General features: G+C 35.3%; 2 protein-coding genes across 3 annotated transcripts in view; one reads left to right on the top strand and one right to left on the bottom strand.

The window, feature by feature from the left end:
* COG5 (component of oligomeric golgi complex 5) overlaps positions 1-17,057 on the top strand; it is a 183,336-nt gene that overhangs the window by 20,358 nt on the left and 145,921 nt on the right. The gene's annotated exons all lie outside the window — the stretch shown is intronic.
* GPR22 (G protein-coupled receptor 22) lies at positions 10,850-17,053 on the bottom strand. Of its 2 annotated transcripts, XM_013303181.3 has the most exons (3): positions 16,508-17,053; positions 14,422-15,484; positions 10,850-12,443 (listed from the first exon to the last, which is right to left on the bottom strand). In XM_013303181.3, exon 3 carries the CDS (start codon positions 12,416-12,418, stop codon positions 11,117-11,119), a length of 1,302 nt encoding a protein of 433 aa, XP_013158635.1. In that variant the 5' UTR covers positions 12,419-12,443; positions 14,422-15,484; positions 16,508-17,053; the 3' UTR covers positions 10,850-11,116. The 2 variants fall into 2 exon arrangements, with proteins under 2 accessions (XP_013158635.1, XP_027649585.1); XM_027793784.2 differs by having other exon boundaries at positions 10,850-15,484.

The following is a 17,057-nucleotide window of genomic DNA, read 5'->3' as shown; positions in this document are numbered from 1 at the left end:
TTTGAACAGGAAGTATTTTTGTGTTTGTTAGCTAGGTGTCTCGTGAGAATGGAGATGGGAAAGGATTTGGAAGAACCGGTAACATGGATAATCTTGTAGTTGTGCATGTTTGTGTTTAGTCAAATACAGGATAAATGTAACTTCAGAGGTGGGGGGGTGAGGGTTGTTTCCTTTTTTTTTTTTAATTACTTTGAAACAGTATTCTGTTACTGCGTAGTCATACTCTTAAAAAAGTACATAATTAAAAGTAGAAATGAAAGCTATGGGTTTCTGTTTCCAAGTGACGTACAAAAATTATCAAGACCCAAAGATACCTGCAAGCTCAGTGTGCCTTTGAGTCTAGTATTTTTTTGTGCACTGACTTTAGAAGTCTGTGTTAGTAAAAAAAAAAAAATAATTAAAATAATATGGGCACATCAGAGATGAGAAGTTTTAAAGAATTCCTTTTGGCTGAGAGAGAAGGGAAGAGAGACAGAAGTTAGCTGTGAATGTCTGAAAGATTATCTTTTTGTATCTTGTAAATTATCATGCATTGTAAAGAGTAAGAATAGCTGGCAAGAGTTTGAAAATAATTTGTAGTTTCTTTTACATACTGTAATAAACAAAGAAAAAGGAAGGCAAGTTGGATTACGTAATTTAAAATAAGTTAACTCAGGTGTATCGGCAAAGCAGAGAGATGTCATCTCTAAATTGGGTGGTGGTGTATTCCCACTGCATTTCAATAGGTATAAAGGTTGAAGTAAACAGTTAAGAGCTAAGACTCAGTACCTTATGTAAACAAACAAGTCAGTGACACTGACAAGTAGTATGGAAACATTTAGTTCTGTAGAGTTTGACACCGTTTACAGCTAGAATGCTTTGTCTGAAAGAGTGCAGATCCTGTTGTCTGTTCCACTCAGTGTGGAGGTTCTACAAGGAAATGGCAATTTTATATTTCAGGCAGGTCTGCGTATGCACTGTCTGAAGCTCTGGTAGGAATTGGCATTTATAACTTTCTCTGTTCTCTTCCTTTCCAGAGCGTTGATGTACTTGGAAATTCAATAGCAAGCTGCAGGCTAGTTCTCCCAGACCCAGAGTAATGATGTCTACGGTGATCAGACTCAGTGGTTTGAGTTTAGTAGATAATCACTTCCCCATGATGGAGATGTGAAGAAATGTCACATGTATTTTTTCTAGGGAAGTCATCTGAAGGTAGCGGGGAGGATGTGTTCTTCCTTTTGTTTTTCTGTGGCCGGTGGTGAAATCATTAGTTTAGTGGTCAAAGAAGTAGCACTGAGAAGTGGTTCATAATACCTTTTTCTTTCTGCTGGGACTGAAGCATCTATTATCGCATAACCTGGTGGTTGTACTGAAGAACACTGTTAGTTGGTTATTCAGAAATAACACTTCAGTGTTTTGTGTCTGAGAAAACAGATGCATTTTTTTTTTCTTTTTGAACAATCAGATTCAGAAATGGCCAGAGTAAGAGAGAATAGAAATGGATGAAATGGACAGGTAATTTGTGATCTCCAAGGGAAAGAAGTGAGCATTTGATTAGAATACTCTCTAGAAGATCAAACAATGGTGGTGGCAAATCATGTTTGGAAAATTTCATAGGGGGTAATGGAATGAGAAGTTACAGTAGAAGTACCTGTGAATGCACATGGATCAGAGCGCCAGCTAACAAAAACCAAAAGATGTTACTTTCACAACCCACTGAAGTAAACCAGAAAAATGAAAGCATTGCTGTCCAAGCATGTTGTTGGGAACCTAGACTATTTGTTCTTTGTAACCAGTGGTAAAAGATCACCAATTTCTAATATAGAAATTATCAACATGGAAAACATTTTTCTGGATTCCTTTATAATAAACTATCTTACTGCATTTGGAAGCCACTTGTGAGAGTGGCAAGTCATGGTGCATAAGGGGAAACAGAACAGAGCCAGTGTTTAATGTTTCATTTTTGAAAGAGTTAATTTTCCGATGCAGAGGATCTTCAGTAGTTTGGACAAATGTATTTTGACAAACCTGAAAATTGAAAGCTTAATGAGAAGACTATATTATATTGTGAAATACTTGCTTTTTGGCAATCAAGAAAGGGTAGTCTTATTAAAAGGCGTGTTCTAATGTAGTGACAAAGCGAAAAGACAACAACTGTAATTGGAAAACAATATATAAACACAGCTGAATACATTACAAGTGTAAAGTATAGTTATGATAAATTTAAAATATTGCAGAAAAGTCCATGGCTGGCAGGAACCAGAAAGACACCTATCATGGAATAATCTAATTAATATACAGGTTTCCAGATGATTCATAAAGATTTAGAATAGGAGAATTTTCAAGTAAATGCTCTTGCTTTATTTTTGGAGGCAGGGTAATTTGTTCTTCCACAAAGTAAGGATTACTTGTAATCCAACAATAACTAAGGAGGATGTTACACAAATGTACTAGATTCCCAGAGTCATTCACTTGTAACTCCTTACTGAATGGGGAAGGTCCAACTCGTGTTGTTCCAACACTGAGAAGGAGAAACAGGGTATTTCTGTTGAAATCAAAGTCAGTTAGACACAAAGGTGCTATAGAACAATAGTAGAGAAGTTGAATTCATTTGAAAGAAGAATTCCAGGCTGTAAAGCTAAATCAATGGTAGTCATTCACCTTTTTATGGAAGATATGTGTTGTCAAACAGATTTGTATGTTTTGATTATTAGTCGATTAAAGAAATCGTGTAGATGTATTATAGATTTGTTTTATGTGCATAATCTACAGTTTAGATGAATTAAATCTCCCTTAAGGTATTGTTCCCCTATGTAAGTAAGTAATTAATTATGCCATCTTCTTTTCACCTCACAGTTGCTCTACATTCTTGGTAGGTAATTTTGTTACTAGGGGAGCTGGAGGAGAGGAGCAGAGGTACGTAAAGTAGTGGTAGTTTTCTATGGGTGTGCACCTCAGGTTAAGGCAGACCGCTGGAGGAGGAGCAATTGTGAATGGGCAGAGCACCTTGAATGCTCAACATACACACATAAAATGCTTTTTAAATAAAACATAAAAAAAAAAATAAAAATATGATATCAGTTTTTACAGAGGTGAAAATACTGTAACTAAACCTCTGTAAAGCATTGGAATTGGACTGCATCCATGCTGGGATTGTTTTACCAATGTTGTTTCGGTTCTAGCATTCATGTCGCTATGTCATGCAAATATGTACTTCTGCAGTTGGTATAAGGAATTGTGCTGTACAGATAAAAAAATAGTTTTGTGGTTACCTGGGAATAAATGTAATTATACATGTCATAGTAGGATATTAAATGGATGCTTTTTCTTGAAGATTAAGGCTGTAGAGGTGCGTTCATGGGGAGAAAATAAAGGGTCGCAGAAGGGCTCTTTGATTAGCAGAGAATAAAATGACAAGAGCGAAGGGCTGGAAAATGAGGCCTGGCAAATTCAGAAGTATAAAATAATTGAAAAATGAGATTGTATACATAATTTTGTTGTAATTCCTCAAGTAAATACTGGTTATTCAAATCTTATTAATAACCACTTTTATCCTGTTCATTTCTAATGAAAGCATGAGTTGGTTCAGGTTAAAAAAATCTAACCAAACAGCTACGAAAAGAAGACTGAAGATAATCTTTGTTCAGGTCCTGGATGGGAGCCAGTATTGCTGTAGCTGTCATTTCTGCCTTGCCTTAAACATCAGTGAAGGTGTTGCTGTACGTAATACAAAGCAATGAGTAGTGTAGAGTAAGATTTAATTCTTGCACATAGGAAACAGCTTTAAAAATAGGCTGTTTTCACAGGAGCAGGTTTTCCTCCTTGTCTCCTGACTCATGCACGTAGTTTTCAAGTCTTAGTTTAATCAAGAATTTTATGAAGTCTTCTCAGTTACGGTTTGGAAGGTGAAGTAGTCCGGTGTTTTTATTTGTTTACCATTCAGGTCCAGCCTTCCATTGCTCGCAGGCACTAGACCAGATTACTGACTTTGTTATCTTAAAGGCAGACTAGACTCTCTTCAGCTGAAGGAGAGTGTGGTCCCATATCTCTTTTCATGCCACTTCAATGAAAGATGTGAAGATCTAACCTCATTAAAAGGGGGAACATCCTATGGTTTTGAGAATATACTGTGTCTATTGGCAGATTGGCTACAATTCCAAAGAGTTGTGTCGCTTGTCATGCGTGCCTCTCCCCGCCCCCCCCCCCCCCCCGGGTTTTAACTGACCTTGCTTGCAAACTAAAGATGTAGCAGAAACTTGAGATTGTTGACTGAAACAAAATTGCGGCATAACAAAGTCTCACTGACCTAATAAAGGGGAATAAAAGCTGGAAACTTTTTATTTAAACTGCTTCTGGAATCTTCTCTGTATGCTGTACAACCGAGGCAAGATTTGTCTGGAGCTTCTGAATGCATTAATCTTTTTTAAGGTGTCTAGCTTGCCTTCGTGTGCACTTTTTTGTGTTTTGTCCATGTTTGATGCAACTGCAGATGAACTGTATAGCTCCATTTTATATTTAGGGGCATATAACCTCATATGGTCAAAATTATTAAACTTAAGCATTTAAACATGGAAAATGAAGTCATTTACTCAATTTGAAAATCTCTTATGATTTGGTGTTGGTGACTGTTCAGAAGATAAATTTGTAACTCAACTAACACTCTTTGTTTTACTACATGCAGATGTACTCATGGAAAGTCTGTTGTATCTGAAACAAAATCTCTCATGAAATACCTTACTGATTGCAGTAGCAACAAATATGTATGCTAAATCTTCTTATTTTAGCTATATTATACTCCATATATGTGCAGGTGTGGGTTATTTTGGCAAAACACAAAAAATCAGTTTTCCATAAGAGTTCTTTTTGGGTTAGGTATTTAGTCTGTGGAAGCAGCTGTTGTTACTGAACCACAACCTTTCCTTTGCCCATAGATTCTTTTCACATCTTTTTTGTTTGTTTGTTCTAGTTCATTGATAATCTCACTTACTAGCTGTTAGCAGGAATGATAGATCTTCCTCATTGTTGTCAAGGTGTTTTACAACAGCAGTGCTCACATTCACCCCTTGTTTTGTGATGATACGTACTGCAAATAGTGTTCCTTTCCTATTTTCTTTATGTTTTGAGTACACTGGTAAATGCAAAACAAAGTTATCACCAATTATTCGTAAAAATATTTGTAATCATTTACTAACATGGGAATCTGGGTTTTTTTTTGGTACTACTTCTTCCTTCATCTTTATTTATTTGTCACAGGGGTTTATAAAAAAATATCTTGAAATAAGAATATGGAAGAAAACCATGGTACAAAGTATCAGTAGGTTGTCATCAGTTATTGTGCTTTTTTTCCCCTTACTAATGGAGTTGAAATTGAGTTTAATTTGAAGTAAAATCTCACAACAGATTGTGAGAGATCCTAGTACAGTTGAAAGTAAAGCTGTACTAATATTGCTTTGTTAATAACAGTCTGACATAGCCAGAATGACAGATTTTATAGCAATGTTGTTTCAGCAGTGACATTGATTTGTTTATGAGATATGGTATCAAGTCAAACAGTTCCAAGATAGGATAGGAAGTTAGAGATCATAGCAGGGTAACAGAAACCGAAAGTGTATTTCCAAAAACCCAGCCTGGAAGGAAAATAAGGGCATGCGGTTTGCCAACAGCTTTGTGCTATCAGCCTGCTCGGCTGGCTGTGCAGTGTCAGGAATCAGAATGAGGATATAAAAATGCTTATATTCAAAGGATATATTTCATTCAAACTATAAAAAGTAAATAATGTTTTAATATTTTCGGGTTCTTTACCTACCACAGAGCTTTCATTGTAAATCTGTTTGGGTTTTGTGTTTTTTGGTTTTTTTTTTTTTCATTTTGATGGAATTTCTTTTCATTATGTGAAAATTTCGGGAAACAGCCGATACAGAAATCTATAAAGTAAATACACAGGAAGATATTTCTTCCATTCTGGCTCAATTTATGATAATCATTGAAGTATAATTGTAGCAAAGAACATAAAGATGTCTAATGATATTTCTCCTTCAATTTATTGCTATTAAATTGCAATAAAAAAACAGTAATTGAACACATACTGTTGTAGTGAAACACACTCGAAGCATCCAGCCAATTGATTACTTGACCAGTACTGATTTTGGGGAAAATCCAATAGCGTTTATTAAAATTTATAACTGGGAACAGACATCTAATAACATTTTCTTCTCGGGTCTGTTCTTGGAATGCATGTAGTCTGTGTGTACTTTGTACTTGGTAAAAGATATAGTTTACCTCTAGAAAAAAGAGATAGTAACATAGCGCGTGTTCTAGGTTTGTCTGTCTATTCTGTATGTAATTTGTTAAATCAAAAGCCTTCTCTGGAGCTGCTGTTCATGTTGTTCTCCCCTCTCCTCCCAGCAATTTTAGCAAAACCACATATCACGCTCAATGATTCAAAGATAAGTTCTTGTATTTTTGCTTATTATAATCTAAAAAATAAGGTTAGTAATTTTCCATGGCAGGTGGATGTTGCCCTCCACCTTTCTCTGGTCCTGATGGCCACAGCTGCCTTGCAGTGGTTCCTTCCACCTTCTGCCCTTTTCCTCTTGACCTATACTCTCCACCTGCTTGACATCCTTCTTCTTTAACACTCATTGGGTATAAGTCCATTTTAATTTTCCTCTTCGTCAGTTATTAAGTCTGGGTCCTTTTCTTTTTTCTTTTTTTTTTTTTTCTTCTTACGTTTTTTCAGACCCCACACCCAGCAAAACAAACCCCAAAGCCTGTGTTTAATTTTCCTTCTTGAATTGCATAAGTGTTCTGTGAAAAAGAAGGTAATTGCAGAGTCAGATTCTTCTCTCCTGTTGGTGTAAAACAGATAAATTCAGTGATATTACAGCAGAATGTGTGAAGTGGGAGTGGAATTTGGCTGATATAAAGCTGGAAAAGTTTAAGACAGAAGCTGATTGTCCTTAGCTATATGTTGGAGGTATTATGTTTGAGCAATGGAGGAGGGAAGGGTAAGTTAGTGTGTTCTGTATTTTTTTTAATACTACATTGAAACTTCGGTGAAGAATGCTGTATTCTCTCCTTTTGAAGGTTTAATCACAATTGGTAGCTAAAACACTTTCTTCAGAGGAAACAAACACATGTCTAAAATACTGAGCTATCAAAGAATTCTGATGACTAGCATGTACATTGATGTTGAAAAATAACTATTATGTGCGTTGCAGTATGATACACCTAACAGTTAACGGCAGAAAAATTCTTCCTTGTGCCCAGGTAAATTATATAGCTTGTTGAATGTATTACTTCATTTAAAAATAAAATAAAAAAAAAAAAGGTGGTGGTGAGGAGAAGGCGTTTTAAGTTTATGCATGGTGGAGCATAGTGCCTGTCTGTCCAGTTCAGAGATACTCTTACTAAAAAACCTTCCATATAAACATAAGGTAGATGCCAATGTTGATCTCCACTTTTGGAGCGTATGGGTGTATAATAATTCTGTATTATGTGCATGTGTTTATCTAACAGTGAAGGAAGAGAGGTGTATTGATCTAATATGTATCCGGATGCATACATTTTTAATCTAATATATTTAGAAATCACCGAAGTGATTCCTATTCCCCTGGCACTAATGCAGTAAACAGAACTTCTGACCATGTAGCAGTGCCTTGTAATCTGTACAAATTTTTGCCAACTTGAAACTAGATATTTGTGATGTATTTATGTTTCCATTTCACTGGTTTGTGAGGTACTGGTGTATTGAGGTGTGCTTCTTGAATATTCTAATAGCTACTGGCACTGTACTCAGCTTCTTTGTATTTTTTTTGTGGGAAAACCTCATTTTATAATTTAAAATTGAATGGAAATGCATTTGAAGTTAAAAGACAGCATAGTCAGATACCAGCTCACACTTTAGGGGCAGAGAACGTGTGGGAACTGGTGGTGGTTGCTTCTGTTTCAGAGATGTGTTTGCTGGAATTAATATTTTTAGAGTCCTGTACAATTCTGCTTGCCTTAGGCTGAGTGGTGTGAAATGTAATTGAACTAATGACTCGCTGTGGTGAGATCATTTTTAACAATGTAGTGGGCTTCTTATTGTACAATACTATGGCATGTATTTGCCCTTTTTTCTGCAGTGATGCTGCCTATTTTTGTGTTCTGTTTTAGTCTTGTCTGTCAAGCACCCATGGCACACCTTCATATCCCTCCTAAAATCCTCTTCTATATCTGTAAGATACACAGTTTTCATTTACTAGTTACCCTTAATTTTGTCTTGTTTGTGTTAAATTTGTCTTTGTGGTGCAGATCACGTATGATTCTGTTATTATAATGACTCCTATGTGCAATCCTACATACACACATTCTTACTTGTATTACTCAGAATTTTCTTCTGTGGCCCTCATAGCATAGTCCAACATAATATAAATATTTCTATTTATTTATTTAATGACAGTTGAAGAACAGTAAATGTAAAAAGGAACTTGCTTATATTCTTAAAGGCAGTCAACGACTGTGATCGACATAGCCTTTAAAACCTGACTTAATCTCTTTGACTAATTCCTAGGCTACATTTTCTCTTTGTTCTGAAGTACTGCTTCATTGAATCTCACTTTCTAATGAATGAGCTTTTAACACTTAATGTGTAGTTCTTGAGGATTTATTTAACTTTATAAAGGAAAGTCATGTTGTCAGGAAACCTTTCAAGTCTGAAAGCTTTTCTTAAATGCTTATTTCAGATAAGGACCTGATGTAAGCTTATTGATGCATTGTGGTCATTATGATTTCCAATTTTTTTGGTCTTTTACAATAAATGAGTACTATTTTAAATAGATTTATGAATGTTTTATTGGAAGATAAGTAATCAGTAAAATCATATTATGCCATTAACCCTAGAAATCCTACTTCTCCTTCTAGTGTTCAGAATACGGAGGACAGATAGGCAGGGAAAGGAAGAAGTGTTACAAAAAAAGAGAAAATAATAGTTCCTTCTTAGTTTTTTGGGGCACATTTCTTTTCAGAGTACCTTATTCCTGAAATAATGTTTTTGAAGTGATAAATTTGGTGATACAGGATTTTTTTTTTGTTAAAGTTTCTTGCATAAACCCATTAAGTTTACTTCCTCCCTGCAACCTCTCAAATAAGATGGATTTCTATTGTCGGAACCAAGGGGTAGCTCAGGTGAAATCAATACTGTAAGTGGGTACAGTTGAATGCAGGTGTTGTTGGGCTAGCTTTTAGAAAAAAGCTGGTGAAATTATGTTTGAATGTATGTTACACAGTAATTTTAGATAACAAATCATTATCACTCAGACAGTGACACTTTTAGGTAGAATTTGGATGATTGTTAGCGGCTGATCTTTGTGGCCTATGGAGCTGTAGTCTTATTTTTTTGAGCCTTCTGTTCTGGTAAGCCAAGACACGAGCATAAGTAAAGGTACATTACAAGTACTGCTTTCTTTTTTTAACCACACAGTTTTGTCAATACACACATGATTAATAATTTAATGATGTAATGGAAAATAGCTTTTTACTCCCTTAAAACCACTTTCTTTGTAATATATGCAACTTCAGAAAAGTGCTTCAGAAATCCTCATTTTTTTACGTAATATTTTAGTCAAACTAAGCTCTCATAGTCAAGGAAGGATCGCTCTGCTTTTTTTTTTTTTTAATAGAAGCCAATTATTGAAAACTAGCCTTTTAATTACACTGATAGCTGGTGGCACACTGAGCAGTTTATATAACAAAACAATTGAAGTCATGCCAATTGATTTTGCAGGGTTGGTGGTTTTTGTTTCCCCCTCCCCCCATCACTGGTAACTAAGTCAATGACTGTAGCCATTGTTCATTGAAATTAGGAATTTTTTTAAGCATGGGATAGTGCAAACCACTCAACAAACATTTGTTTGCATGAAAATCTTAATTTGTGCTTACAATGCTATGGATGATGATGACTTCTTAGGGCTTATTGATTCTTCATTGCAGGTATAAGATGAAATAGGAAAAGAGGTTGTGGAATGATGGTATACCATGGCCATCCAGGAAATAGTGAAATAACAGCTAGCAGTATTGGTGATTGGATTATGACAAAGTAGTTGCATGGCTAAAACTGGACATCAGTGAAGCAGAAGTCAAAATAATACAGAAGCTATTGAGGGCAAGAAAATTACCTTCTGCTGTAGTTGTGGCACTTGGCAGCCATGTCTTTCTACAGCGGTATAGATGGTATGAATAAAAGATCTCTGTATAAAAGGTTTCCATGTCACACTCGAGGTATAGCTGAACTCCTGCAGTGTGAAAATCTAAGCCTTGGCACAGGAATTGCTTCGTTGGTTGGTTGTCGTTTAGCATCAAGCCCAATAACTTTCTTGTCTGTGGTTTTTGCCTTCTTAGGCAAAAACCTGTCTTTCCCTCTTAGCCCCTTCACTACTACTGTGTAATTGTTCAAAATTATGTATTTTCTATGTAGAAACTGTGGATCTGAGATTATATATGCAAGACTTTTTACCTTTCTTAGAAGTACTGTCAATTTTTGGACCAGCGTGAATTTTTCTTTTTTCCCCTCGTTCAGAATCAGTTAATTTTGACCATTAGTTGAAGGACGTCACGTAAATGGCTTCGTCTGTGTGTGCATGATAATTGCATGCCGGAGCAATTTGAAATAAATAGCTATCTAAATATGAGATCAAAATGAGTCCAAGTTGTAGCTGTATAGCATTCAGAATATATCTCTGAACAGTACTGTTTATGAACTAAATTTCAAAATACCATATCATGCAAAATGTTGAATTTTTGTTTAGAAAAGTATTCCCGAGTGGAATTTTTTTAAAAAAATTCTTTTATATTTACAGAGAAACTGAGCCATACAAATATTTTTAAAAGGTTGCACTTCTTTAAGGCTATTTATTTTCTAAAAAAGAGGACTTGAATATTTTTGACAAATATACACATGGTGTTACTCTAACAAACGGCCATGCAACATATATCTTACATAATGAAGAACTTGAATATACAAGACCTACCCTATATAACATATATATTGAAAATGTACAGTCTCGCCAATAGTAAAAAAAAGTTTTTCTGATTTGGCAGTATTTTTCTACAATTTGTTCAAATATTCCGCTTGATGTGTTTTGGTGAATACTGAAATCTAGTCAGTGACAACCTGAGGTACTAAACATTTCTGCCTTACTTCGTTGTCTTCAAAGGTAATCTTTTTGTTCCTTTTAGGCTCTATCCATGAGTTGTGTATTACAGCATTATTTGGCATGGGGTCTGCTTCCACTATTGAAACAACTCGCTTTTTCATCTTACTTTTCAGAACTTTCTGAAACTTTTGCCTTGTGAATGCATAAAGTAGAGGGTGAAATATAGTTGTTCCGTATGCCATTACTAGAAAACATAATCGCAACTTTACCAAAAGGTCACTTGGGCCTAAACATAAGATGGTGGTGTTTAAAACAGAGATGGGTGTCCAGCAGAGAAGGAATGTTGAGATAATCAAGAGGGACATTCTGAAGACTCTCTTTTGCCGTTCTCGTCGCTCCCGGTGCCGTTTTACAGCTCTGCGTAGAGCAATTATGACAGACACAGAAGTCCTTACACCAAAGACGACGTTTCTTCCTCCACTGCTGTGGGACACGTCTGTAGTCTCATGCTGAGTGGTCAAAGAAATGGTTTTTTTCTTTCTAGCTTTCTTCTTTTGTCCCGTTGTAAATCTTGTACCAATCCGAATATTTAGAGCCTGGAGTATTTTGGTGTATGTAATTAGCATTACTATAACAGTGAAGAAAAAGATAGGAATCTGAACAAGAAGGTGGTAGTACATTCCTAGCTCAGTGTGGTATTCATTTGTACTCACGCACAAAAGTGTCTTATTTTCCCAAGTACTTGCGCTTTGAAGACTGAAAAAGTTGACTTCAATGAAAGGAATCAGGAAGGAAAAAAGTGAGATGATCCATATTGATGTCATTAATATCACAGCCCTTCCCATGGTCAGAATTCGATTGGCAGGTTTTACGGAGATGTCGTATCGGTCCAAAGTGATAGCAAAGACGTTGATTGCAGTTGAAACGCTTGCAAAAGAGACACAAGCCTCGTGGAAGCAGCAGATGAGAGCAGTGTTACTCTCCAGTGAAAGCAGAAGGATAACTATAGTTAGAGGAATACATCCCACACAAATTATTACATCAAGTACATGAAGGTTCATTGTAATTATGTTACTGACAGAATTGATTAAGTTGGATTTCATACAGTAAAGTACCAGCACGGTGAGGTTGCTGCCAAGTCCCAAAACAATTTCTAACATCAAAAATCCAGTGAGAGAAACTTGAAAGCTTAATGGATATGACAGTGGTCGGTACATGTTGGTGTCGATGTCATCAATGGCATCTCGAACTGTAATGTTAGATTCAGACTGCATGTTGACTTCCAGAATGGGGGAGAAACACATTCTTTTGTTGCAGTTGTTTTTTCTCCTGAAAGGTGAAATAAAATACGGAACTACTTGATTTCTTTTTTTTTTAACACTTATTGTAGATAACTGTTGGGGAAGGAGGAGGGAGGAAAAGCATCTATTCTTATCAAACTCTTCATTTACTGTATGTTTAGAGCTTTAGTTGGCATGGACTCAAAAGCCTGAGGATCTAGAATAAGGTCTTTCTGTTTTAAAGGAAAGCAGGATTTGGTTAAACAAAACAAACCCCCAAAAACCCCAAAAGAAAACAAAGTGAAAAGCTTCCACTTAGGGATACAGGGCTTTATAGTGATGTGGTTTTTACAAAGGGCCCATTTGTTGAATAAACTGTGCTTGTGCATTGCCTTTGTATTGTGTTGAGGGTCTTTTTAGAAGAATGTTGTTAAGTATTAAACAAATTCCTACTCAAGATCATTTTAAAAAGGCTCTTGTGGAAAAAGTGATAGGAACATGGAGCACTGTTGCTTATGTATCATACAAATAACATTTAAATTATTTATGGCAATTTAGCAGCCTCTTATGGAGAGTATGCAATAGTCTTGTGGGCTGAAACAAAGTTCTGTAATTGAGCAAATTTTTACAGAGCTTCAAGACTACTGTTCACTTTTGTCTTGTGTGCATCTACATGTATGAAACCACTGCAACAATTTTGTGGTATATAATTTCAAATGCAAAACTTGTATGGGTTTGAGGGAGTAGAGTTTGTTATGGAAATACTACATTTTCTTTTTCTGATTTGAGTATTTAGTTTCTTCAGGAAATCAGTGCCTACATGGAATGTAAGAGTATTTAGTTTTATTCTAGAATAGATTTAAGGGAATAATTTTAGAAAATAATACTTAAAAAGAAAACGGTATCTATCTTTTTTTTTAATGTATACATATTTATATATATACAAACTGCACTTAAATTCAACAGATTTCTGTAAGTAGCATGTTTGTCTTGGGAACAAATGAGGTTCAAAAAAAGTAGCATTAATTACATCTAGGAGGTTGGTTTTTTTTTGTGGTTCATCTGCTTTGTTTTATACATGCCAGCAGGTTGTAAATGTAGTATCTGCATGTAATACCTGATTTTTGTGTTACTTGTATTGTCAGCCACTTCTTGAGTTTGTAATGAAATGAATAAATAAAAGAGAGGTTACTCAATTTCTTGTTATGATACTTGAGGGCTTTTTTTTTTTTTTTTTTTTTTTGAAAAAGCTTTAAATTTAAGAGGGGATATATTTGGCATGAAATAAATTTATATGCAGACCTTTGTTCCATTCTGAATACAATTAAAATAGGTAGCACTAAGGTGAACAAAAATGAACTCTTTTTTTTAATGAAAGTATGAATTAAGCACACTTGGGATACAATATGCAAATGGATTTCATCTGCTGTTCTGAAAAGCCTCAATTGCACAATACTATTAATTGCAAATTGTATGATGAAAATTCTTGGTATGCTTCAACAGTTATTTCACATGTGCCTCTTAAATATAAAAGACGTAAATTAGAACGTATTAGTCTCAGGTGTGAAATGAAACAAGAAATATTTCAAAAGCTTTGTTTAATTTCTAATTTAGGCAATCTCTATTAGGTTTATATTAACCCTCAGGAATACAATTTCCTCTGTGTACGCTGTCCTGGCTGTGAATGGATTTCAGGAAACCATTCCAAATGCATTACTCGATAAATGGAGTTTTTTGTATTAGCAAAAGCTGGGAGGAAATAAATAGCAGATCTGCTAACATAAATGACAGTCTTAACTCTAACATTATGCCAACTGAAATTTTGCGAAAACTGAAAACTTCAGATGTGCTAAGTCTTACGAATATATTAAACATCACCTTCTTGTTGCATTGATGAGATTTCAGTTAAAGAAAAGCAGAAATGTCAAGGCAGGGAGCTAATTTACAAAATGCATCACCTTTCTGGACAGTGCCTGTTCCCTTGCAAATGCTGAGCAGAGGTGGGGTGCATGCAACCACTGACCTACCTGTTCTCTGTGCCTCAAGGGCCTTTCAGATCATTGCAGCAGCTTGTCATAAACTGATACATGGTGTCATTGACAGATATTTGACATGCACTGTAACCTGGAAACCAAGTGGTAGCTGGGCTCTTATTTCATTCCTTGCAGGCTTTTGTTTTTCTTTTTTTTTTTTTGTTCCAGCAATTCAGCAGCAAAAAATTTTGATTAAACATGGGGACTTCTTAATTGCCTGAGATACTTCTACAGACCAGTGCACATTCTGTGTGTCTGTTCTGAGTTTCAAGCCAGCAATAACAAATAAACCTTCTTTTAAGTGATGTTAATTTCTTTCCCCTGTTGCATTTTGTAGCAGCCTGGTTTTATTTTCCAGATTAAAAAAAAATGGTATTTCTGATCTCTGTGTTCAGAGTATATGTAGACATCCTTTAGTTAATGGTTGCGTATTTCTTTCTGTAATATTCCTGCTCATTACTTTTGAGTGACGGCTTAGTCAAAGAAGTTGCTATACATCATAAAATCCAGTTCATGTGCTTTGAGAGTAAGCATGAATTACCTAATTTGATTTATTTTCATTTAAGGAGAATACATAACAGACCATAAAATTGAGAGGAAAATATCCATTAGTCATTATGACAAACAAGTTATTAAATAAGTAGTATAGAAAAAGCTTGGTTAAAACCTTTTTCAGCTTGCTGGTGAAGTATGCATATTCTCCTTTTGGGAATTCATGTTTCATTGTTTCTTCATGCATCAGTAGTTTCCACAATTCTGGTTTTAAATTATAAATCCCTCTTTAAGAAATGCTCACCATTTTAAGAATCAATCATTGCACTCTTCTTTTAATGAAAATCTGAGCAGATGTGTTAGTCTTCCATGTATATTGTTGAAGTGTCATGCACGTAAATGGTAATACAAGTGTGTTCCATGTTTTGTTTCTAATTCCTTTATGTCTTAAGAATACATTTTAGTGATGCATCCTGCTGCTTGTAGGTCATACAGCTAGAAAGATACCCGGTCAACTGCATTCTTCATATTGTCAGTTGTAAAACTGAATTAGTTGCTGCATGCCCTTGTGAAGGGGAGGAAAAAAAAGGTTAAAAGTAGGGCTTACAATTTCACACTAAAGTAATGCAAGAATATAGTTTCTAATATCACTTATTTAATGAATAAAAGATCTCTAAAATTGGATTTTATAGATTACGTTAGAAATCAGTTATTGTGTTCACTATTTGCTAGTAAAATCCTGTCATTCTTCTGTCAACTTACATGAATTTAGTTTTTTGGATAAGTTTCCTGTTCTCCAACTAGTGCAGGTTACAAAAAAACCCTGACTAGAAGCAATAACTGTTGGATGTAGAGTGTCTGTGACTAGAGCTAGAAAATGTAGTTTTATAGCTCTTGTGAGCAGGTAGTTTGTGTACATAGAGCTTTCTTGTCTTATAGTGAGAAATCGAGCAGAACCAATGAGCTTTATAGGAAATATGTTTTTTGTTTAATTTGCACACCATTATAATTTCCTTTCTTGAAATAAAAAATGTTCAGCAAATCCATGTTTTTAATAAACAACTTGAATGTACAGGGTAATAAAAGAAATAAGTTAAAAAAAACCCAAACAACAAAAGGGGGGATTTTTTGAGCAATCGGAGATTAGTTATGTTAGCCAACCTTCATAAAGCAGTAAGTATACACTAATTACAGACTATCTGATTCTTCAAAGAGTAACTGAATAAATCTGTAACATGTTTAACTGCCAATATTTGGAAATATTGCTGAGGTAGGAAAAAAATATTCCCAGTTGCATTACATGTTTTTTTTCCCCCAATACTGTATTAGCTTAAACTGTACTGTCTTTATGTTGCATGAGCAAAACAGGTTCTCAATATTCTACAAGACTTTCATACAAAATAACATTTTTCTACCATTGTGTTTTTAATGGGGAGGGGGAAATAGCATTTGAATATTTCCTGGTCTCATATATAACAAGATACTAGCGCTTAATGTAAGTTGAATCTGATCTCTTCCCTTTTTTCCTCCAGTTCTTTTTTGTTAAATGTTGCTTATTCTGCATACCATAATAAGGAACAGATCTTACCTCCACTAAAGATTTGATAAATTCTTGATGCAGGTGAAGCAGTTCCAGGTTGGAGGGATTCATTTTGTTCACTTGTTAGCAGAGTAGAAGGGAAAGAGGGTAATAAGCATATCTTCAAAAAATGACCTTAATGAAAATTTGTGCCTGTACTGTGCCATTGTTTCAGCATACTGCTAATGTATACAACTGCTTTAGTTCTGGTTTACAGGCTGCTGCAGTCTCCCACTCTTCCTACGGTAGAATCAATAAGCATCTGAAAATACATAATGAAAGTAATTTAACATACTGAAGGCTTCTTGTCTCCAGAGACACCACTGAGATTCAAGCTTTCTAAAAAAGAAAAGCAATGCTTCTGAGAGGAAAGCTTGCGATGGGCAGCTTTTGCAGAATGACAGCCTACCTTGTCGCTTCTCCTCACTGCAGAGAGATGCAGTGCATTCACTAATTTTGATTGGTCAGTGATGTTGGGCTTAAATTGTGCTTCATATATGGGATTGATGCCCTCCCTCCCCCCGATTTATATAAGGATTCTTTTATAAAAGGACTAAAT

Source organism: Falco peregrinus, chromosome 6 (genome assembly GCF_023634155.1).
Source record: "Falco peregrinus isolate bFalPer1 chromosome 6, bFalPer1.pri, whole genome shotgun sequence".
NCBI lineage: Eukaryota > Metazoa > Chordata > Aves > Falconiformes > Falconidae > Falco > Falco peregrinus.
Note: the sequence above shows the minus strand (reverse complement) of the source record. Positions and strands in the feature narration are given on the sequence as shown.

What these genes read in the sequence shown, in the direction of transcription:
- GPR22 (XM_027793784.2), bottom strand. Translation starts at nt 12,418, where the DNA reads ATGTGTTTCTCCCCCATTCTGGAAGTCAACATGCAGTCTGAATCTAAC.